Source organism: Pezoporus wallicus, unplaced genomic scaffold (genome assembly GCF_028554395.1).
Source record: "Pezoporus wallicus isolate ANWC-B61680 ecotype Strahan unplaced genomic scaffold, APGP_CSIRO_Pwel_v1 contig_10431, whole genome shotgun sequence".
NCBI classification, from domain to species: Eukaryota; Metazoa; Chordata; class Aves; order Psittaciformes; family Psittacidae; genus Pezoporus; species Pezoporus wallicus.
Window position 1 is genome coordinate 1,668,807 of NW_026635891.1, and position 25,384 is coordinate 1,694,190.

Consider the following 25,384-nt stretch of genomic DNA (forward strand, 5'->3'; position numbering starts at 1 on the left):
CAGAGCACCAGCCATGGGGCACAAGGTCTGGCCCTTGCTGCAATGTGAGGGCTGATGTCCCCTGGGAGCCGCTACCTTGTGGGGAGCAACTGACTGATGGGAATGTACCCCATGAAAAGCAGAAATGAAGCAGATACACCCAGCTTCCCTCAGTCTGAAACAGCAAGTTTTGAGCTATTTGAAGGATGCCAGGTTCTCTCCCCTTTAAGTACTGAACAGGTATTTACACTTACGAGGACAGCTGGGGTCTGCTTCCCTAAGACAGCACGCACTGGGCTCAGAGCCCTGATACGCTTCTGCACCTTTGTATGCATCCGAACTGCCTCATCTCTACAACACACCTCACTGCAGTGACAATCATGGACAGGAACTAAAATATCACAACACATGCACATGCTCCCCACCACCACCTTCGCAGGAGGAGATCCCTCATTCTCCCTGCACAAGATTTAGTCTCCGTCATCAAATTCCTCTGCAGATTTTCAGTTGCTCAGTTTACATTGCCTGGGCTCCTCGCCAGCCAGGCATTGCATCTCACTTGCTGTCCACCCAGCTTTGTGCCTGCTTCCCAGCATCCCACTCCCCCTGTGAGCTCAGGGATGCAGTCTGGGCTCCTCAAAGCACCTGTTTTGTTGGAATCTGGTTTTATCCCTTCATCATTTCAGTATGAAACCAAATAGCCCCAAGATTTCCCTGAAGCATCTTCTAAAGCTGGTTTCAAATATGATTTCAAATTTCTGCATGAGAATTTCAGCATTGTTACAGTTGTTTCTATTTTTAGCTCTATAGCAAAATACTGATGACATCAGCATTTGATAAGTGTCAGCTTCTTTCAGTACCAAATGGATGCTACACGGTCTAGAAAAGGAAATGAAAGTCTCAGATTGGGATGCATAGCTTGTATGTGTGACAATGTAAAGCTTATTGAATACTGTGGCAGGAGAGGACCAGTCTCTGGAGGTCCAGGGAAAGCCTGTGTGTTACTCAGATGTTGCTTATGGTAGTAAAGCAGTTTGAAATAGCGAGGAAAATATTGACAGAGGTGAAAAATTCTCTAAATAAAATTAGGAGTGAAGCATCAGCAGTCTCTGAAATGCTTTTTCTTAAAAGAAAAATTTCACCCTAATATTTTTTTTTTTTTAAATTTGATGAAACCAACGCAATTTCTGGCAAAAAAACCATTGGAGGAAAGGTACATGGAATTCAGCCAATGCTACCCAGCTCTTCTTCACTATTTCATCCACCTCCCTCCACCACCCATAGCTGATTGATTTGTCTTTGTGGGTAGCTCCTGTAAGCCTCCCTTCACGCTGCAGACTTTTCACATCATTTTAACACTTTCCTGCTGTATGCCACACCTGACCAGCTCTCCTCCTATGCTTCACAGACACTTCTAACTCCTGCAAGGTGTTTGGGGGCCAGGTGAGCTCATGCCACCCTAAAACCTCTATCACCTCTGCCAGTCTGCATCGTCCCATCCCTCTTGGTGTTTGCAGAGGCAGGAATGCCCTTTGGGCTGGATCTGGGCTCCAGGCCCCTGTTTGGGCTTTTGGGATGTATGCCATCTGCTAACTCATTGGGGAAAGCGGTAGGGAACTCCAGTCCTGACTGCAGCCCCGCAGCAGCCCAGCATCACCACCCCAGCACAGCTCACTGCTGTTTATGCATTCCTTTTGTTGAAGACCTGGCAACCAGCTTTTAATCCAATCCCAGTGGGAATTAATTTTGGAGTAAGCTCTTGTATTGCACGCTTTCCTAAGATGTAGCTATATTACATCTGCTGCACTGCCTTCATCCATTAATTTGCTAATTCTACCAAAAACAAGCGTATGCTTTCCTGACACACAGCTTTCACAATGGAGCGGACTAGAGGAATAAAGGGCTTTATTTACTCATGCAAACAAGTTATCTGAAGCCTGATCTCATTGTCGCTAAAGTCAGAAGCAAAATACCCATTGACTCCCGTGAGAGCTAACTTGGACCTTGGGGTCTGATCCAGAGCTTGAGCCTGATCCTGAACACTTGCTGAAGGCAGGGGCCTGCCAGGGTGTCATTCTCGCTGGTCTCTGACATCAGAGGCTGCTGGAAAGAAAAATGACTGTTGTACCACAAATAGCACGATTGAGTCACTTTGCTACAGGATCAGCTCAAAGGAGGGGGAAGTGACTGGCAAGAAGATATCAGGAGAAGGAGCAGGGCTGTGCTATCTCCTTCAGAGAAAAACAAACAGGCGAACAAAGGAAAAGGAACAGAAATTGCCCCCTTTGGCCTTCTTCCATCAGAGCAACTCCATTTTATGAATCCTCCTGAAAAACACAGGAAAAGACAAGAATAGGCTTCAAAATACAGGAAGGACCTGCACTTTTATTCCTGTTTGCAAGACAAGCGTGGGTGTCTTTTTGCAAAGATTAAGGGAAAGGTGAATATTTAATGACTACTTTCATACTTGCTCACACCTGCCATGCATGTGGCTGTATTTTTGAATAGGATCACAGTTATTTGCACCTGCAAAACTGGACCTAATATTTCTGTTGTCAGCGAAGTCACAGATGCATGAATCAGTACAGAAAGCAGCCCTAGAGAAATCATTGTTGATACCACTATGAATAAAGCTAAGAGGGACTTCAAGCATTCAGGCCCCCCCTCCCAAACCTCAGTGCTTTCAGAACAGTTAAATCCAGCCACCCCAACCTGAAGTACAGCTGAGGAAGAGGAGCTGCAGTTGCTCAGTGCTTTGTCTTTGCAATTGCTGTTTTCTCCAGGGGCAAGAGAGCAGCTTCCAGGAAAACCAGCCAAAAGTTAAAACAACACAGGCAGCCCTTACAATGGCCCTGGAAATAACAGGGGCAAACAGCTGTCATGCTCTTTCTTTTGGCCTGGATGCAGTTTTCCTCATCTGACCCGTTAACACAGGTCATGAGGGAGAGCTGAGCTCTGTTCCTCACACTTCTGGGCCCCATGGGAAGGGAAGGGACTTGCATAGTGTCCCAGCCCAAGAGCAAACCCTCCAAGGACTTCCATTGCCTGCTACCTGTGCTGCAGGGCTCATAGTGTTCATTATCGGAGCTGACTAAATGGCAGCTGATAAAAATACACTGGCATTTCTTCTTCTTTTGCTGGGCAGGTGTGTGCAAAGATTTCCCACCAGCATGGGGGAGGCAGCTTTGCACTCAGGTGGGCTGGCTCAGCAGCAGAGAGAAGCCCGAGTTTAACAGCATTCTTTACCTCCTCCTTCCCAACAGGCTGAATTTATGGTCCTACCTACCCCAGCTGGCAGCATCTTCTTGCTTAGCTTTGTCTCTTGTTTTAACACAGTGAGGGAATTTGGGGCAGTTAGCTGTGGGAAGGCTGCTGGTGGGTCAGTAAAGCTGGCTCAGGGTTCCATGGTAGTATCAGCTGAGCAATGTGCCTGGCCCAAGGCAAAGAGATGGATGTACCTGTCCCAGAAGGGGAGAGGCAGAACTGGGACAGAGTCAGCAAGTGAGGCTTGTTGCACCTTTTGCTGTCTGTGGGGCTGGAGCAAGAGGCATCCACTAATTAGAAGGGAAAAAAATAGTACATACATCACCCCACATATTGCAGCCTGTCCCTCAGCACCAGCAGTGACTGCTGCTCTTTGGCTTCCCAGGGCTCTGCCATAGGGAAAGCACAGGGTGCAGTCACCTCGCTGCCCTGGCAGGATGATGCCCTGAGCAGCCTCCTACTTTGCTATGCCTACACCCATTCCTACCCTCCCCGAAACATCCCTGCTACTTAAAGAGAGGAAAAAAATCATAACAAGTCAGACTTTGCCACAAAACACGAAGCAGCAGAGGAGCTGATACTGTAAATGGGAAGGGTGGGTGTACCCTCTCTTTGAAGGAGAAAGGTCTTTCCTCCCCCTTTGCTGCACTGGGATGTGAGCCCAGAGCTATCGCTATCATTTGTGAATGTGGAGACAGGTCTAAAAAGCTAGCTGTGAATTCTGGTAGTCAAAAAGGAAAAAAAAAACCCCACAAAACAGAGAGGAGAAATGCTCAAAACAGACAAATACAGGGCTGAGAAAAGCATTGCCTAGATTTCAGCTACAGCATCCAAACCCAGTGCTCTTACCTATAGGTGCAAGCTCCCCTTTTAGCCCTCTGTCTCCTCCATTTAACTTTCTTACCTACCCTGGCATCTCCCCATATCCAGATAATGCCAAGCGTTGCCACCTCCATTGCACACAAGCACAGCACTTTCAAAGGCTGTGGACTTGCCTACGTTAATTCATTCCAAACACTACAAAAAGCCTCATCACTGAGTACCATTTCCCTACTAGATATCAACTTTCAAGCCCCGATCTTCAGAATTACACCGATAAAGAGACATTCTTCTTTAACTGTATAAAAACATTTCTCCTATCTCATGCTCAAAAAAGACTAAAGTGGTTTAACTCAAATGCTACAGAAATTCAGTTTTAAGTATGAATGTAACACAGTCTCATCTCAATAGGCCAAACTTACAGAAAGTCATAAGCAACTGAAAATGAATGTTTCAAATGGAAGCATTATGCAACATGAATGACAGTGACCTCAAATGCTCAGAGCAAACTATTCCTATCTCCAAGATTTGTCTATAAGAGTACAGGAAACATTGGAGACCTGAAGGAAACAACCATGTCCAACCTGCAGAAAGGACAGATACTTAAAACTGTGCAACACTCAAGTATCTTGTGGTCTTTTGGGTCCTTGCCTTACCAGAACATCTCTGGAAGTGGGAGAAGTTTAGACGAGATGTCATTCTTGACCGCAGCCAACAAAGACTCCCCTTAGACTTACCTCAGGCCATACAGGACAGTCCCATCAGGATGCAGCCGAATCATGCGGTTCTTCACTGTCACCCCGTGCAGAAAGGACTTCTTGTCATTCAGGAAATAGGTGTCAGGCAGCCACAACTGGTCAGCCACCCGGTTGTCCAGGGTCAGATTGAGAGGAAGGTCATTATACGCCAGGCGTTTGTCTCGCCAGCTCTGCTGGAAGTACATGGTGATGGTGTAGTCCTAGGAAAGAAACATGGAAGCGTCAGCCTGGCTCCAGGGCAGGGACGTAACTCCGTCCCTTTGCTATTGCCACTGCCCAGAGCTTTCGTGGGTCTCCAAATTCCTGGGCACCCAAACGTTTGTGCCCACACCTCCAGTGGTGGGGTCTGCGCTTTGTTCTGGGGAAACGGAAACAAGACTGAGCTTTGTAGGGGATGAAAAGACATTACATGACTCTGATTAAGCAAAACTGCATCCCACTTTGTTGTGCCAGTCTGCGTAGAGTTTGCCTGCAAAGGTACTAGTAGTTCTGACTACAGTAGCACTAAAGGATGTCAACCAACAGTGGGCTACACTGCACTTAAGACTTCAAGGATTGATCTCCCAATTAGTCACATAAAGGTGTCTGGACACAATGCAGTCACGCTCAGCCACTGCTTCTTACCACACAGTTGGTAAAAGCCAGTTTTAGTTTGAGCAGAAATTCTGGAGATTCCAAAGGGCACATAGAGAATCTCACCTCGAGGCCAAGGTTTCAAAGTCAACCCAGGCCAGCCGTGACCAGCTATTAGCACTTGCCTTGTTATATGAGCTAAGTTGGGAGCTCATTGCGATTCTCAGGAAGGGACATATGTGAAGGAAATCTGTCACCAGTGGAGCATGATCCACCAGTAAAGGGGCAGTTTCCTGACTATCCCCAGCTAGAACAATGCCATACATATCTTCTGCTCCTCTCCTGCTCAGTTGACACTGCTGCTAAGACAAGAATTTTATAGAAGGCAGGGAGAGCTGGTAGAGAGGGGCTCTAGTTCTGCAGAAACCATACTAACTGCTGGATGGTAACAGGATCAGCTTGTTCAGAGGCTGTGGCACCAAAGTAAAAGAGCAATTGTTTCTTCTCAGGTAAAACGAGTAGTACAGGAAGGGGTCTCGTACCCACCAATGACGGAAAACATTCTCACAGCAGGTTTTAAACAGGTTCTGAGCCAAGATTTTTGGGAGTAAAACAACTGACATTAAAATAACAAGATGCTGTTAAAGAAGTGGGCAAAAGTCTTGCTGACAGTGGCCTTACAGAAGTCAGTGATTTTTCAGAAGCCCTTAAATAAAAAGCATTTTTGCAAACATATGCAATGATCTACAATGGGGGGGCAGAGACACATTTTCTTTTCCCAAGCAGATACCTACAGTGCCACAGGAATCCTTTTGACCACACAGATTTGCACGATGGGCATTTCTGCTCTGCAAATTCCAGCTCTGTGTGAGGGGCTGGTGAGGACCTTGCTCATGTGGTAACATCTGGGCTGAGTACAGAGGTATCCTGCTGGCCTGTTTCCTCCTATTGACTTCCTTGAAGCCAGGTTTGATTAACACATCTGAAAACAAGCTCAAATAATCCCACACTATGGGTATGCCAGATTTTGGGCATCTAAACATGATTCAGAAATCTAGAACCATATGCATATCCAAAAGGTCACAGAACAAAATCTGCGGTGTAAACTAGATACAAAAGCTATATCTGTCACTTTCTGTGTCATATTGGAAAGAACAAAAAACACAGTGACAGCTTTCTGGCCAAGAAGCGGTTTTGCTTTGCTTTGTAAGGGACTGTTAATCTCCTGCCTCAGAAGCCTCACAGTCCATCTCTCAGGGGCACAAACATACTCATTTCGGTTAAGACCTTGCAAAGGAACATGCTCTTCCTGGTTCCCCTCCCAGGTGTTTGGACCTGCATTGCAGTGAGAGGACAGAGGAGAATGCCTGAGTTCCTGGAGCCTCTTACCCTCATTGGTAACAAGCCTGTGGGAAGAGGCACCGTTTCCATCCTCCCCCTTGAGGACTCCACCCGCACATCTTAGCAAGCTGCTTCACTGACCTGCATTTCCCTAACGCTTGACAGAGCCCTGCAACACCTCACCCCTCAGCAGGCCACCCTGCTGTCACTGCAGGCTCCTGCCAGCCTTCAAGCAGCAGCAAAGAAGAGGTGGCAGTGATTCTCCAGAAGACAAAAGGGACAAGGTGCTTACCAAGTGATGGGAACAAACTCAGAACGGTGCAGGAATAAAAGCCTACACCCTAACCATAAAGCTGATGGTGTTCTTCAGGTGCAGAGAGGTTTCTGGGGAAGAACCTCCAGCCCAGCCCAGCCCCGAGTTGAGCAACGTTCTCCAATCTTCCTGGACTTCTTGGCACAATAGATTTCTTTGGGCAGCATCATGGATGTCTGGAGCAATTCATAATAATGGTTCATGTAGTGCCTGAGGTTTCCCTCAGCCCCAATCTTTCTGCTGGTTTGTGTGCTCCACTTCACATTCTCTTGCTCTCCCTATCCCATCACACTGCTGAACAGTGGGCAGGATTTCTGGGCAGAAGGAAAAGAACAGGACAAGTGTCCATCCCACAGAGGTGTTTCCAGAGGACTGTAAAATGCTCAGGCAGGGCCAAGGTATGGCCAAGGCCAGTTACTGCTGTGACAAGGATGGGAGAGCTTTACAGAGAGCTCCCTGCCAGGTACACCTACTGCACCAGGACCCACACTGGAGGGACCATGAATGTTCCAGGTTACCCCGTGTAACCTCCTGCTTCATCAGGTGGCTACTATAGAAGCAGGGGCAAGCCTTGTAGAAGGGAGATGCATTGCAACATTACACTGCATAAACCTTTGGGGATTGTTCAGTGTGAACTGGGATTTCTGCTTCTGAAAACCAAAGACTGGAGAAAAGGAATAGGGGCTTCTGAAGGGTGGACATGAGCAGAAGTTCTGTGCTTCTATCTTCTACCTGGTCCTCCATTTTCCACCCCCAGGAAAAGCAAGCTTTCCAAAGATAACTGCAAACTTTCTCTGGCTAGGTTTTGTAGCTTAACTGGTCATGTCAGCCTGTACCTACCCTGACCAGCATCCCACTGCAGGAAGCTCAAATGCTGTAGACAACAGCACTGGCAAGAGGAAAGCTTGTTTTGAGACCCAGATGAGCTGTGCTAAGACTCAACTGACTTACAAATCACATGCCCCTTATGCTAAGAGAGCTTGTGCGCTTCAAAAAAAAGCTGTTCCTCTCCCCTCCATCTCCACTAGCCCTTGGTTTGTCCCAGAAGTCTGGTACCCAGTAGCTCACAAGCTGCACAGCTCCAGCGCTGTTTCCATCCCCTTTACTTACCACAGCACTGCTGCGCTGCCCTCCCTGCCCTGCAAGATCCCCTGTCCCTGTTACATGTGAGACCACTCTACAGCTCCCCTCCAGCCCCCCACACAGCCAAGACAGTTCCTGATGCTGCTGGAAAGCTTCTCAGCATGGCCATCCCTGTGGGACCCCACTTCTCATGCTTCCATTCAGCCTGCTCTGCTGAGCAGCTCCTTGCGAGCTATCAGTCCCACCTCATTTACCTCCCCTGTGCCCAGGTTTTCCAAAGGCTTTGCTCTTTCTCTCTCCTCCTTCTTGCTGTATGATGCACACAAACAGAGGTGAGAGCAACACGTGGAGCCAGCGCATGCTCATGTTGTAGAGGTGCCTCCATGTAAGGAGGGAGGACAGGTCACCTAGAGGCACACAAAAGCCCCTGGGAAGGAAGAGGAGCTTAGCTGGTGGCCTCACATGCTGAAATGACAGCTACTGAGGATAGGGCTGCTAGCATCCATCTCCAGACAAGAGGAGGAGACTGATAATCACAGCCTTTTCTGAAACTCAGCAGAGACCCCAAACCAAAGATGATGTAGTGATGAACAGTGAAAGGCTGAAACGTTACAAGAGGGCATGGATGAAGGAAGGTATTTCCTGCAGGACCCCAGAGGCAACAAATTCACTGAAGCATGCACAGGGATTCCCCAGTTTCTCAGAGGACAGGAGAGATAAGTCTAAGGGAACAACAGCAGCTGAGGCACAGCAAGAAGGGAGATAAGTTGGCCCATTTTCAGTATAGCATCATATGTCCCTTTCTGCTCACCACAGTGAAAGGGTCCAAAATTAAGGATCCCCCTTCTTCAGAAAGAGCTGCCCTTCTCCTGCACAGTTGTGTGTCAGCATGCAGAGCAAACATGGTATATGTCCCAAGGGGTTTTCTTACAAGCATGCTTGCACTCATTTGGAGACACAGTGGTACTGTGTCAGACCAAAAAGTCGTTCTACATTTGTAGCCTGTCTTCAGGAACAGTGAATAGAATAGCAGGGAGGAATATAAGCAAAAGAGAATCTGTTGTGATCCTTAGCTCTCCAGCTACTTGAAGCTTAAGGATCTCCTGAGCCAGAGCTGGCAGCTTCTGAATTGAAGCTACTCAGTTTCTCTTCTGAGAGCTTGTTTTATCTCTCAGAATATTGAGCCTTTGGTATCTGCAATCTTGTGACTATGGAAAGTGAGTTCCACTGTTTAGCTTGTCACTGGGGGAGAACTGCTGAATGGGTTAAACACAGGACAGAGCCGTATGATGACAGTGTCTGACATCCTGCAATGGACATTGTACAAGGCAAAGTAATGAAAATAACTTTCCACAAGGCCTGTGGTATTAGCTGAACAAAAGCATGGAGACAGGAACATAACAGTGTTTTGGGAGGTCTAAGCATTAATGTGGAAAACACAGTCAAAGTCATAAAAGGAAGTGACTAACAGGAAGGAATAGCCTAAGGAAGCAGAACCTCCTGCTGCAAGGCAGGAGCTCCATCTCCCAGAAAGACACCAGGAGCATCCCCCCGGGCAGGCTGCTTCATAAACCCTCAGCACATCTCCTAGGAGATGCAGATCACTGGCAGGTTGGCTCACATCATTTTCAGTTGTGCTGTGACCTACAGAGTCCCTATTACTAGGCTTGTCTAGAGGCAGAAGTGCACATGCTCATTGGGGCTACACAAGATTCAGAAGTCAGGATTAGAAATGGGAGGAATAACGTATGTGAAAGGGTCAGATCTTTGCTCAAAATACAGTATTTCTGTCAACCTGGGTGTTGCCTGTGCCAAGTCCATTTTGTGGGTGGCAAATGACTCTGATACCTTTTGGAGGCTTTGAAAGTAAAGTTGACAGTTTCGGGCTGCCAGTGGAGGTTGTGTTTCAGCAAGCACTTGTAAGGTACTGGAAGCAATAACTCTTCTGCAGGGGAGGACACACACTGCTCTTCTGCTGCTGCATGACTTTGGGCTTGAGAGATAAAGGAGATTTCGCAACTTGCCTCTAGCATTATCTGCACCACTTGACTTTTTCCTCCCCATTTCTCCTCCGCCCTGACTTTGATAAAACACCTTCTTTTGGAGAGTTGACCAAATGGAAGTCCTTCCCCATATAAGCAAATGACATATGGTCTCCTTGTCCAAGATCAAAAAAGAACATTAGGAAAGCCAAGATGCTCCAGAAAGGAGGAGAAAAATGGAACATCTGACTTAGTAAAAACCAAGCTGCCACTGCCAGAGACTAATGAACAGTTCGCTGGCTTCAACTTCTTTGATGATTAAACACCATCTTCTGTTCCCGTCATTCTTGAGAAAGAAATTAAAGGACAAAGTAGTCCTCAAGTATGTTTCATTTTAAGGAGAGGGTAGGGAAATAAGAGGAATTATATTCAAGGGGAGGAGACAGGATGTGTCTGCAATCAGTGGCCAAGAACTGGAGCAGTGTGAAATGTACAGAATACATGAAGGACGGAGCTAGAGGGCCACAGCTCTTCCTTAGTAAACTCACTTAAAAAAACTACTTTGCCCTCATAAGGGATTGTCCATTTCCATGAAGATGAATCAATGGGTCCCAGACCTTAACAAGTACCAGTAAATCTGACATAAGTAAATACCTGATGGCAGTCTTTCTAGCTCTAAGACAGCACAAAGTCTGTTCAGACTCTTACCATTGCTAAGGGCAGGAGGCAGCAGCTCTTGTACTTTCTGTACTTTTCATGGGGAGAGTATTCTGCCAAAATACTGCTTTTAATTTCTCTTTTGGTACAAGCCAGTGCCCAGTTTACAAGTCTGATATTCTGCATAACTGTTATACATAAAGTGACAACTGTTTTAGATACTGCCCTTCTCCCTGTGCTTCACACAAGCCATAGTCTCTTTCTACATCCCCTATTTTTGAATAACCAGATGTCAGCACTGACTTGGGCATCAGGAAGAGCATCTTCCACCTGCAATCTCTCTGCCAGTAATATAAGGTGACAGGAAAAGTTAGCTTCTAGGATCACTCTATGCTTTCCTGTGCTGCAGGTTTTTGTGCTCTTGAACTCATTTCCTTTAGGACCTGAGAAATACTTTGCATGGAGATGCTCCCTTCACTAATCTGATCTACTTTTGCATTAATTTGCATGTGTTTAATTGCTGAATGCATGTCCAGAAACTGGGACAGGTATCAGCTATATTCTCAACAACTGAGGGCGTGCAAGCAAAGCATCACTGTGTTGCCCTATTTCTCTCCTGCCATGCCTTAGCCCTTCAACATCTGGGTTGGCACTGATCCTGCAGGTGCGAGATAGAGGACATACCTAGATGGGTCCTAAGCCAAAAGGGCATTATCTGCCCACAACAAGACTTTCAGACTTCAAGGCCTGCATATCAATGCCTTATCTGAGCAGAAGGCAGCACTACATGTCATCTGCCTAATAGCCCCAGTAATGGTGGAAGTAGAGATCAGGAGGAGAAAGCCAGAACTGATGGGCACAGGGATGAATATCACCTGCTCTATGAGCACATGCAACACAGCAACCCTGTTCAGTGTTACAGGCAGCAATCCCAAAATCACCACCTGCAGCATGACATCTTCCTCAGCAAGCTCTTAGAAAACAATGCCAGGCAGTTTCTATTCTTAAGCCATAAAAGCTGTGAGCTACCGCATACTATTTCTGCTGATCTGGTCTCCTCCCTAGGTTGTCCACAAACTTGTGAGCTGAGCAAAACTCAGTGCCCATTCTACCCCCAAAGCAGGATTGTTTGACCTTCCAATTTCTGCATCACTAGCTAGTTTCCACTCCAAACCTCACTGTAACATAAAAAATCCTTCCCATGCTAAACCAGCACAGAAAGCCATGTTTTGTCCAGACAGCCAAGTAAGGCTAGAGATGTAAGGCTATACATTAAATTCATTACAAGGTGGTGCATGGATTTGACCTGTTTTCAGACAGAAAGTCAAAGGGAATAGTGCTTACACTACCCTCTTGTCCTAGATGGGCTGGGAACTGCTAAGGACTCATTGTAATACCAGGAGAGCTAAAAACAGGCAAGATGCTCACTTAAAAGAGGGGGAGTTCAGGCAGCAAATCCCCAGCTGGGTAATTTCTTCAGAAAGACCATCTTTACCTTCCACTGTTTGCCTGCACTAGCCTAGTATGCTACACAGCTGCCTTCTGCACACCTAGAAGTCGTAGGACAGAGCTGGCGCCTGCATCCCACCTCTTTTCCCCTCTCCCAACCCATCTTTTTGTGCTTTCCCAGTGACACCCTTACTGCCTTACAAGCATGTTGCAAGTGTCCTCCTGCATGTGCCTATTGGCATATCTAATATACAGCCATTAAAGCTAAAAAATGTTTTTAATAATCACTTTGCATTTAATTAAACATGCAACAACCATCTTAATAGAGTAAATTAAATTTGAGTGAGACATCTGAACAGTGACTAGTGAAGATATCAGTTTCTAAAGCCCTCAGAAGGACAGGGGAAGAAAACTGGTTCATGTCAAGGGAAAGGTGATGCTAGAAGACCAGTGATGCTCCTTAAACCTTTCCAAAGGGGCTTCACAGCCTCTGCATGCACCATCAGAGAACTTTCACCTGGTGATGATTTTCTTACTTGTTGCCTGCTGAGATGCTCACGTCAAGAGATTAAAACTCAATAGGCTTTCTAGCAGGAGCAACTTGGAAAATGTAATTTCTCCAAAAGGTTCCCAAAACTTTTCATTCCTCTGTGTCTCTCATATTTAAATGAAACATCCCCTCCACCTTGCCAAGAGCTTTACTGGACACCAATCAAGTCAGAGACGGCCCCAAGCAGGAGAAGCTCTGCAGCCCTCCACACAGACACTGGCTAGTAGAGATAATGGAGGAAAAAGGCTAGGGGAATGGGAATCAAAGCAGTTAAGGGATTTAGTAGCTCACTGGAACTAGGAAATCTAGAAAACACCTCTGGGTATCAATTTCATCTCACTTAATGCTAATCCTGTAGAAGACCTTGGGCACTTTCACCTCTGCCTCATTTTCTCTTAGCTGTAAAAATAAGACACTGATTCTAACTTGCCTCCCTGCTGCAGTTTGGGATCCCCACATCTCTGGGCAAGTGCTAAGTGTGTAATGGACAGAAATTGTTTTTTCTCCCTGGGGAAAATATAAATAAATAAATAAAACTTGTAATTCCCTGTAGCAGTCCAGACCACCAATGCAGTTTTGGGGCTGTATAGGTAAAGAATCATGTTATGAATGAAGCAATGCTACTATATATGGTGAATAAAATGCTGTACGCATAGCTCTGAGCACTGAAACCATGAGGCTGTCTGCAACATTTATCAAGACATGCAGTAATTTAAAGACACTGTTTTAACTTGGAGAAGGAAAGCTCGACATTCCAGGTTCTGAAAATTGTCACAAAGACGTCATTGCCCAGGAGGTGGCCAGAGTCTAACAAATCCTTTAAATGATGTAAGACAGCTAAGGTGTCCTGAGCAGATCACCTCAACTAGGCTGGCACAGATTGGCTTGACCAAACAGTTAGAATAGGTTTATTTCCTGCAGAAAGCAAAGTTGGATCATGTAGGAAGGATAACTGGGCGTAAGCAGATAAGATGGTGAAATGCGGAAGAGTAAAATCTATTTCTGGCAATAGAACAGTTAGGTCAATGATGGTCTCCAAAAGGTAAAGAATAACAGCCCTGTACTTTGAAAAAGAAGACCTACTTTTCAACAAGCCCAAGTAAGCTGGATGCAACCTATGGCACTTGAAAACCCTAAGACTCCTGCCTGCAGAGACCCAGTTGTAGATCTGGGGTGACTGCTTCTACATAGGAGTATTCTGCACAGCCATATCTGTGGTCCCTCAATCTACCTCTGCCTCCATCCATGGGTTAGTCTGCCCTTGGTTAAGTCAGGATAAAACCAAAGGAACCAATCCAGGCTGCCACCAGCAGCAGAGAACACAATATGGCCCATATTATCATTCCCCCACTTTAGCAACCCGAGTCTTTGCTGCAGGTTCATAAACCTGATGGATGGGTGCCCTGTAGTTAACTGACAATAGCATTCAGAAGGCAGCTGTATGAAACACTCCTGTTTCTGCTGAGCAAGTCAAGCTGGATGCATGAAACAAAAGGAGATTTCAGCAGGCTGTGGAGGTCCACAAGCAAGCAGACTTTGACTTCACAGCCAACTGGATGGCAGAGAGCAAGCTGCAGTCTCTGTCCATGCTGAGTGCTCTCTGCAGTACCAGGACCAACAGTCCTGGAGCCAAGGAGCTCTATTTGCAGAGCTGGCTGAAAGTTATTGGCAGGGAGCCCATGTGAGCTCGGTAAATAAAGTATCCAGATAATAAAAATACCCAAAAGCGCTATTTGATTTTTCTAAGGGTTCTGATACAGCTAGTAACACTGAGAGGGTACAGAAATCTGGTGGAAAGGAACAGGAGCATAGGGTAAAGCCATCCTTCCAGAAGAGTAGACACAAGGTAGGTCTGATGGTTCACAGCCTGCACAGCTAAATACCTGACACTCATTCATGGGGGGACAGTTGAAAACGAAGAGGCTTTGTGTTCAGGAACTAGACTAAGACTCAGGAAAACTAGGCTTGGACAGGAGCTTGTGTATTGTAAAACCTCAAGTCCCCTTGAACCTTAGTTGCAAACTCTTTATGGATAACAGGGTATCCATGACCTAGGAATGTATCAAAGGGGATGGACAGGGGAACACAAGCCAATGGCTGCCTTCCTCTGCAGTCACACTGAAGTTAAAGGAGCTACTGTGATAGAAGTTTGCTGCAGTGGAAAAAGGAGATGAGGTCCAACCTGTGAGCCGTGAGTGTTTTGGGTCTGCTTCCCCCTTCACTAGAGCCTCAGATGGGAGCTCAGCACACCCTGCAAAGAGGGAATACTCCAACCTGGTGACCCACTGCACCCTGGCACAGACACTAGAAGGCCAGCTGTGCATACCTTGCAAGCAGTGACATAGAAGAGGCCAGTGCATCTTGCCTTTTACTCCTTCCTCTGCCATTTTTCTGGCTGAAGCTGACCTGAGACTCTACTTGTGTCAGGCAGCAGAAACTACCCTCATTTCACCCCACGTGCATGGACACTTTCCTTGCCCCAAAAGATCCCTTCTGTCTGACTGAAGGACCTTTCTGGATCTCCAAACAGCTCAGCAGATACTCTTCCTTTTACCATCCCTTTTCCTTGAATGTTCATTTTTCTCTGTAGCCTAGCAACTCAGCACAGACTCAGAATATTAACAACTCCTGTCCCCACACACAATCTTCTCCAGAGGCCTGAGAAATGTGATAGAAGAAAAGCTGAGAGGGGTAAGAGCAAGCACGAGAGAGGTAGGGAGCATGCAGGGAGCTTCTACCAGCATTCAGAAACAGCAAAGCTATTCAGCTGTCATATCTGCCACCTTCACTTAACATGTACATAACATATAGAGCTATATATAGCCGCATTTATTTACATATTCAAATAGCAACACCACACGCACACACTTGTATTTGGATTTAGGTTCTATATTGAGGCACTGGCACTCTTGCGCACATGCACTCTCTGCTGCTAGATGCTTTAAATGTATATATGACAAGATGTCAGAAGGTCAGATTCTCAGCATCTAATTTGGTTTTCAGTCAAACCACACAAAGATTTCACTTGTGGGAAGATACTTCAACATTCTGCAGTAATTCTCTCCAGTGCTGCAGTATTGCTATTGAAACAGGTGGCAGTTTGGAACATTGCTCTCAAATACTGGAAGCTTTTTAATATATATATAAAAAAAATATATATATAAAGGTTGTGGGAGTTCTGCCTGTGTAAAAACCTGAATAAAACTAAAGCAGGAAAAGAAAAGAAAAGATGACATTTTTATCCTGGGCAAAGTTTGCTGCAGTAGCAATTCTAACTACTACAGGAATGCCAGGGCGCAAGCTGAAGCAGTTCATGCCACCACCATACAACACTGACAGGTTCAGATCTAAAGATAACTTGGCTGATACAGGAACAGATGGAGCACTGCAATACATAGCACTGTTCAGCTGAAAGCATGCTGCAAACTATATAGCCATGGACCCTCATCCTCTCCAACATGACTTCTTTCCTGCCGTGGGGTGGAGTCACCTAACGAAATGCAGAGAGAACTTAGCCTCTTCATGAGAGCACAGAGATGCTCTCATTTGGGAAATTGCCTAGTGAGAAAAACGTGTGAACTCTGCTTCTGAGCACTGGAGCAGGGTTGACTCAGCCCTCCTGGGGCTTGAACTGGTGATACTGGAGGACTTCAAAAGCTGCTTCATAGAGATAACAGCATCATGGATAGAGACACAGGGGGAATCATTTGGAACAAGCATTGCCACCACTTTTTATTTGTGCTGCAAACGTCAAGGTCCAGGCTAGGAATCAGCCAGTCTACCCCGCAGCTTTGTCATAATCAACACTTTCCAGTTATGCAGACAAAGATTTCTGGAAATTCTCCCATTAAAATATCATGTGAATGCTGCAAGATGCCTAGGAAGAAACAAGCATTGTAGAATAGAAAGCCTCAGGGGCAGAGACACATTCTCTAGTCCAGCAGTTCACGGTCTTTCTTCAACAGAGAGCTTGTTTCAGCTAGGTTTCCACAGTTCACCATCTAATGGTCTATGTGCATGGCAAAATCATTCAATTCAGCCAACAAGGACATTCATTCAAGGGCACAATTAATGTTCAAAGCATCAGAGCCCTTCAGCACAAGCATAGGGGACCCCTTTATAGGAGAAGGGATAAAGGTGTCCTCTCCCACATGAGGACACCTCCAGGCAGTACAGTGGCAAGGACCCGGCAGGACTACTGCTTTACCAGGCTACACATGCACCAAGTCCTTGAGACCTGTGTCTCAGAAGGAATTCCTGTTGCTTTGTGCAGACCCTAGCTTTCAGCTGGCCACGGCATTGGAAGAAACTCTACTGTGATCTTTGGGTTGTTACTTAGCAACTTGACTCAAAGATGTAGTGAATTTACTGGGCTGTCTCTGCAGCCAAGCAACACCAGGACCAAGGGCATAGGGAGAATTTTGTCATGGGAATGGGATAAACTGTGAAATATTATGGAAGACAGATAAGATTTTTCCCTTCCGCAAGTTGCCATAAATGCAGTAAATATTGACACATGAGTCACACTGACCTATTTTCTCCTCTTTAAGCCAGGACAATCTCATCTGTTTGCAACCAACTTCAGAACCAATGAATGGGGAGCACTTCAGGCCTTTTCACAAGTTTGTTTTATTCTTAACTATCCTGTGCAAGAGCTCTTCTCCTGTGGAAAGACCATTCTTGTCTTTGGGGCAGAAAGGGGACCACTGGTTATTTAAATTTAAGCATCCACACCCCTCTACCATCACACTGCAAAGTACCCCTGAGGCCAGATGCTTAACTTGTCCTCATGCACTACCGTAGTTAAAGGGATCCTTCAGCATAATCTGTGGGATTTATGTCAAAGAAAAGCACAATATGGTGAACACATATCCACACCTGATTCTTGTCTTTTTAGACTGTATAAGAGCCTCAGCAGTAGCAGGATGTCACCACTGCAAGGATAGACGAAGCAACCTCAAATCTAGCAATGGCAGATAAGATGGGTCCCTGACATCTGCTTTGCTGCAAAGATGTTTCTAGAAGCTCAGTCAATTTCTACTCTTCCCATATATCTAGATGGGCCACAGAGCAGGCAGTGGCACCTCCTGCCTGCAAAAGAGACCAGCTCAAAGCTGCTATGTCTAGAAGGTTTGGAGGTTACTCTCCACCCTGCTAAAACTATCTTTTGTTTCTCCAAACATCCCTCTAGCAGAGGGAAAGCATGAAGATGATGCTGCTTTCCTCAGCTAGCCAAGTGGTTGTATGTTTATGCACAAGCTACTTGCTGTTGCTGGGGATATCTCACCCTAAGTTAGAGTTTACCAGTCTTACTACACCACACTGTAGGATCTGGCTGCTCTCCAGCACCAAGGCTCCGCTGCATCCTTTGCTACCTGCCACACTACCATCCCAGAAACCTACAGCAATCCAACAGGACTACAGTCCCTGCAGTTCCATTACAGCTCAGCATCAAAACTGCCTCTTAGTTTCACTAAATTTTGGCAGTCTTCAATATTCAGCAGCCTTAAATACCAAGATGTAATGTATACGCACAGGCTCAGTGTAGATACCACAGTATCACAGGGCTGGAGATACCCTAGGCTACATGGAAACATTTACAGCACTGGAGTGTCATGTCATACTTGTATCTCATTGTATGTAACTCCCCTCAGACTGTAGGATTTAAATGCTTTAACCTTTGCTTTTTAAAAACCTTTGGATACCCAGGGACATAGAACAGACTGACTGGGAAATATCTGTATGTCATTTCTCCACTGCACAGGGATGACAACAAAACAGAACATTCTTAGTTAAGAGTAAGAAAAATGCTAATATATTTGAAAAAGATATATGGTAGTATAGATACAGTAAAATAGTAGAAGCCTCTTCTTAAAAAATCTTGGTTTCTAAAGCTCCAAACATCTATACCAATGGAAAATCCTTTTCAGGGGCATAGTGCAGTGAAGTTGTTTATATTCGTTATTACAAGCATACAGAGGGTATGATGAGAGTCCTCACAGGCTACTGCCAAAGCTGCATCAGCCCCAAGGAAACCAGCATTTTGCATACACAATTTGATTGTCAGAACAGTTTGAGAATAGATTGGACATCACGCCTCCAGATCAACAATTCACATGGATATATTTTTTTCTGCCTTTCCCTTCTCCTTTCCTGAAAAGGTCCAAAGGCAAAGAACTCTGAAAAGGAGAATATAGAGCCTAAGAGGTTGCTGTGTTCGGTACCAAAGAAAGCCTCTCATGGAGCCTAGCCATCCACACTGCCTTCTTTCATCAAATACGCCCAGCATAGAGCAGTCAAGCACACATATTACTGTGCATGACTTACACTGGAATTGAAATTCAACTAATTGGTGCTTTTTCATATTTCAGTGAAAACAGAACTCCAAAGCTTGATCAGGACAGATTCCACCACAAAGGCTATCTCAAGCATGCCTAATTAATAGAAGGAAAATTTGATGGAGTGAGAAGAGTGATGCCCCATTGACAATGGCATAACTGCCCTGGTCAAGATCACCCTTACACGCAACCTGATCCACTTTCTTTTGAGATAAAAGCCAATTTAACACCCTTGCTGCTCATTGCTGTCTTGGGATGCGTTTTACATCTCTCAAACAGGGAAAACTTCTTTGCCAAACAAGCCAGTTTATATTTCAAGCAAGCTTTGGGAAGTTGGGAAATAGCAGGCATTACGCCAGCACAAGTACAGTCGCTCTGACAAGACAGTAGCATGGCAACAGGTCATACATGAGTAGGGAGCAGGAAGCAATGAAGCATCAAGGCCAGCTCTGCCAATCATCTTGCACCAACCTCTAACCTATCTGCACTGCAAAAGGTATTACCAATCCCACAGGCATCGTTCCTTTAACACGTATATTCCTGCAAACATTTCTATCTGGAAGCCTTGTTTCTTGCGCTATCCCTCTACAACAATCCTTTTGTAACTTTTCAACTTGTCACCAGGTTTATAAAACTTTAAAGCTAGTGCTATACAAACTGAAACGATGTTATTGCAGATGTAGGAGAGCATCTTGGGATGAATAAATTATAGGAGTCACAAAGAAATCACAGCTACATGGCTGGATGCTCCAAGCTGTCTACGGTGTGCAGATATGCGGGAGAGAGCAGGTTTAAACTGCACAGATCATAGGGCACGAAAATTGAAGCGTTATGAAGGGGAACCATCTCGTATTTCAAATGCATACAGAACTTCTGTTGTTCTTCTTATTGAAATAGTTCATCAATGCTTGAATCTGTACTGTCAGGTACTAGAAAAATATGTCCCCAGAGATTACCTAGAGAGAGGAAAGGCTACAGTTGGAAGTATTAGCCTCTTGTCCCACCATAGAGAAAGTACAATATGCCCTGAACATGCTAGTCTTCAGCTGTGTGCTGAAAGGACATATAAGAGTGGGGAAAGACTTCCAGCTCCTTCTGAAGCCACTGATTCAGGATACAGTCAGAATTGGATCCACCAAAGCAGGCTGGTTGAAGCAGACCACTAAGGTGATAGTGACTTTGGGCAGTACTCAGACCATGTACCACAAGGACAGAAACCTGCATGCTGCTTCAGCTGCAGGGTGTCTTGAGGTCCACACTGCCAGTGCTTTTCATTCTCCTGGGTCAGAAGAACTAATAGGCTCTCCAATAACCGGGGTACCATACTAAGAGTTCTGAACATAGCACTGTCCAAGTACCACTATGCACCAATGAGCATCTATAAATACCTGCATGTGTTCCATGCTTACTGCGATCAACCATCTGTAGCAAAATGGCATTCAGCAGATCATTCATCCAGCCCATTTCCTTTAAGGAGAGCTAGGATATACCATCCTTCCATTCTATGCAGATCTTCTGAGCTACTGAACATTATTATGAAGATTTTCCTCTTTGCAGACTGCCTTTAAATCCCCAACTTGCAAATTTGTGCAGGATATGAAAAGACTCCCAGCTAGACATTTCATCTTCATGGATCAGCACTTCCCAGAGGGTTTGTCAGTCAAACATGCCCTCCCCGATACCTATTTGGCCTGTCCTTGGCACCTTTTCCCAGGCATTTCAATTGATGTCACTGATCTTGGCTCCCCAAATAATCCTTCTAGTCACTGACAAGAATGGAGGCTGCAGCTCAGCATTGCTTCACAGGGCTAAGAGGAGTAAGCAGTAATAAAGCATTACTCTAGCAGGTGAGCTTGAACATACGGCTGACCACACACAGGCGGCAGCTATGATGAACAGGGTGCCATTTTTTTTAGTAGTAGTTTTGGTCCCTTATCACTGGGAGACCATTACAAGGCCAGTACTGTACCCAAGAACATCCTGCATGCTCTCGTGACTCCATCTTCTGAGAAATATCTGGGCACGACCTTCAAGGAGATAGAGGTACATCAAATTTGTACGGTGTGGCACCAGGAAACACACAGCATGTGCAGGCAGCAGGAAAGCGTTCTGTATATCAGAGTGTCTGGGAACTTCCAGCATAAAGACTTAACTGTGTTGCCTTTGTAGAGAGTCCTCTATCCTCCAGGATTGAAATGTCACTATATCATCGCTTTGGGAATACAGTTCCTATGCAAGTGAAGGCAAGGAGTATTCTTTAGGTCATGAGTGAAGCTGTATTCCTCCACATCCAGCTGGACTTGTGTGGAAAGCAACCTCTGGAATCATGAAACAGCTGATCACTGACAGCACTTGTTCCCTGCCATCACACAGCCAGCAGGCACTGGGAGTCCCAGGGCAAGACACAGGAGAGCTGGGGGCTCTCCTCAGCCTGCCCAGCCCCAGCACCACGGTCATTGTTCCCAAAAGGATGTCTGAGGATTAATTAATTATCCTACAAGGGGCAGTAAGTAATAATACTCCTTGTGGAACAATAGAAACTATTTGGTTGCCATGACAACACAGCTTCACTTGTGTGCCTTTAATTTATTCATTGCACAGTCCCTTTCCCAATCACACATAATGCCAAAAAATGCCTTGTTTTTCTTGCCAGTATCCATGTCCAGAGCAGGGATAAGGCACAGCCCTTTCCCTGGGGCATCTGTCACATAGAAGACCGATGCCCAGAAAATCTCTTCAGGAAACTTATATCACATGACAATTCCTCTGCTCCCTAAATGTTTGTTCTTTAAGAGGATTCTGATTTTTTCACCCCCTTTTTGAAGCTACCTCTCCATGGTGCTTATAGACCTTGATCTTGTGTAGGTTCTCACATGTTCTCACTTTTTCCCCATTCTCCCCTTGCCTTAATAAATGCAAGAAGCATGGGTAGATTGTGCTTGTCAATTAAAACAGAGAGCCAGGAGGGGTAGTGAGAAGCCTAGAAGTGACATGCCTTCCCAGTATCAACAGAGCATGGCATGAACGTGAAGGGAAAGGCAGAAGAATATATATCCATTAAAACACATAATGTCCACCAACAGGGCTGCCCAAGTTCTGCAAGATCCAGAGCAGCATGTGGATAAAGGTCCATGCCAGGAAACCTGCTCTCCCATGCATCCCACAGAGACATTATTGCTGCTGTTTCTGCCCAGCTCCATGCATACACATTTGCTCCAGCCATTCTCAGGCAGAGGGAAGCAGTTGTTTACTGGAGAGGGGAGAGCATCGCATTCCCATGGCAAGGGTTGGAAAGCATTGCTAAGGCCTGGCCACAGACCTTCACAACAGGTATGACAAAGCACTTCATCAGCCTTTGTAGTCCACAGACACATCTCCAGCAGGAGACTCATCCTGAACCTGCTTCTGCAGTGCTCAGCTATCTTCTCAGGTCTAGAGAAGATGATCAGTGCAGGTGGTACAGGTAAGGTGAGAACTAAATCCCTCACTCCTTTATGTCTGTGTAAGCTGGGGTCTTAAGCTACAGGTCCAGACCCCAAATTGTTCATTCTGCAAGGAAGGTGACAGCTGGTTCATTGCATAGGAAAATTCAGGTCCAAGTTGAGACTGGGGGAGGAGATGACTCAAAGTTGAGCTCTGGCCTGACAGGCAAGATAGATGGAACTAGGTTAAGCCATCTGGCTCTTCTAAGTTGAGCCTAACCTCAAACACAACTAACCAATGCAATGGGAACATAGGTCTGTACTTGATTTTCTGACTGTACACACTGCCCAGTGTCACTGTTACTCGACCAAGGTGTAACACACCATGCAGATAAATATGGTAATGGTGGGATGATAGCAAAGAGCCTGCAGAAGAAGCTGTTTCATGAGAACGTGGATGTTTATGGTTGGCCCTTCACCCTGGGTCATTTGCATCCAGGATTTTCAAGCAGTTTGGAAACAAAAATGACTTACTCAGATTGTCTCTCCTCCCCTCCTCCCCACCATGCAACAGCAGAATAGCTGGTGGGCCAGGGAAACAGGGCAGGAGAGTCCAGAAACAGCTAAATAGGACAGGAGCACTGGGAGACCAAGGTTTTAATTGACTTGAACAGCAAGAGCTCTAAACTGGCCTAGGATTCTCCTGAATGGGTAAGGAACTGAGGAACAGGACAGCTGCTGCCAGGAGATACCCACCAGCCTTCCACTCCACTCAGCCTCTTGGAAAGGGGATTGGAGGAAAAGCCTCTGGGTAGGAAGGCAGAAGGCAAGATTAGGCAGTGATCAGTGCAATCTATGTCCTCTGCTAGACGCTAGGGGCTTCTGAGGTACAGATACCACAGGCTTGGATGTGTATCCAAACCATGACCAATGTAAGTTTCAAACATCACCCCAAACTGTTGCTATCCGAGCAGGTATTTTCTTCTCAGTGGTATGAAAAACTCCAGCCTAAAAGTGCCAACCAAAACCAGAGTTCCATCAGATGCCTCTCTTTCCAGTGCAGATCTCCAAGGAAATGCCAAATTGCCACCAGTAAACATGAAAAGCCACCGTTTCCCAACTTGGCAGGCGCAGGCTGCCTGTAAAGCCACCACTGCCTTCGTGTCAACTGAAAAGTACAATTATCATCTACTCTTTTAAGGCATAAGCATTAATGGCTCTGTAAGGTGGCTGTGCAACCAGCACAGAAGTATAAGGGATGTGAGTATACTCTGGATAAGATGCCACTAGCTCCAGAGGTGCCAGCAGAGCTCCTCCATCCACGTGTTCACAGGGATACTTCAGCGTGCCAGTATAGACGTTGACTGACCCTACTGGAATTTACCACACATTAGGAAGAGAACTACAGTCTTCCAGCATGTCCAATCACATCACAAGTACCAGCAGCAGGGGTAGGTGTGTACCACAGAGGTCCCACATGCCAGTCCTGTCTTGCAAAGCATTGTTTCAGTGAGTTCAGGCTTGTTTCAGCTTAGGGTTGGGCTGAGGCTACGGGGGACAACTGAGAGGCAATGTCAGTAACACAGGCTACTCAGGGGGAGGAAGGTTCAAGGCTCAGACTGAAACCAGCATGCTAAGAAATTTGGGAGAAAAATGTAATTTCTAGAGCTCAGTTGAGTGTTTGATTGTCTCTTTCATCATACGTGGGGAAATCATCCTTGAATCCCTGATGGTTTAGTGAGGAAGAATTCTGTCTTAAACCAGAGCTCTCATCACCCCTCAAAATTCTGTGTCTAGAGCAGAAGAAAAAACCCACTTCTTCAGTACCAGAGAAGTGTCACTCCTCCTCCAACACCTTCCCAGCTGCAGGAAAGATCTGTAGTAGGAGGTGAAGGAAGCAGGGGTGTGACTACCCTGCTTTTCAGAATGCACCCTCAGATCTGAGGTGGCTCCAAGGAGCCATTGTCTTGGAAGCACACCTCAAACAGAAAAGGGAAGAACAGCTTATTAGATTTTTTTTTGGTTCCCAAACTTACCATGTTGACTTCAGAGATCTGGTCAATGCTGGAGATATGGATGCTCATTCCCACTGTGACAGGGTTACCTGAAACATAAAGGGATTGCGTTAGGACCATATTCAAGCCTTCCTGCCTTATCTGCTATTAAAGAATTGCCTAGAAATGCACGGATGTGATTTTAAACAGCCTCACATTCCCCAATTATCAAAAATTTCTGAATCACATGTATTCTTCTCTAATCATTTGAGCACATTTCTCTAATTCCAGGCTTTACAGGCTCACCCTTAGAAGCAGTGCAGCCAATGCTTGATTCTTCAATTCCTGGAAGTTAATTACCCCCTAGTTATACAATTATCTCTGGTTATTCCAAATAATGCCTTCAGAGACCATCAGTAGGCTCCCAGTGGGCTTGCATAAGGTGTTACTGATTGACCATACAAAGAACATAGCAATCAAGCCCATGCAACACACTGGCTGGAAAGATACTTCAGCTCACTCCTCCATCACTCTGTCAGCTCTGAGTGCTCAGTCTGAAAACCCCAAGTGGATTTTAATACCCAAGATACCAGACAAATACAGGAAGCAGATCTATGAAGTGAGAAAGCAGCATTTGTATAGCGGCTTTTCAAAGCAGACCTACGCTTGGATTAGAGAACAGATTCCCCATTTCAACAACAGGCATCAGGGCACATGTCACTCCACATCCTCTCACCTGCAGCCATCGGCAGAGGTTTGCTAGGAAATTCAGATCTTCCCTTACCCCGTGACCAAGCCACTCTCATGCTGCAGTAAGTGCCACTGACTGTGACATGCGAGATGAGCTTGTGAAGGAGCACCG

The 25,384-nt window shown here is 45.8% G+C and overlaps 1 protein-coding gene across 2 annotated transcripts in view; it reads right to left on the reverse strand.

Annotated features, from left to right (window-relative positions):
• The window catches only part of LOC130593374 (gamma-aminobutyric acid receptor subunit beta-4), a 72,228-nt gene that overhangs the window by 20,668 nt on the left and 26,176 nt on the right, over positions 1 to 25,384 (reverse strand). For both annotated transcript variants that reach the window (XM_057398448.1, XM_057398446.1), the window contains exons 3-4: positions 24,565 to 24,632; positions 4,800 to 5,020 (exon numbers count right to left, since the gene is read on the reverse strand). In XM_057398448.1, the coding sequence (XP_057254431.1) occupies positions 4,800 to 5,020; positions 24,565 to 24,632 (289 nt within the window). The remainder of the gene's footprint in view (positions 1 to 4,799; positions 5,021 to 24,564; positions 24,633 to 25,384) is intronic.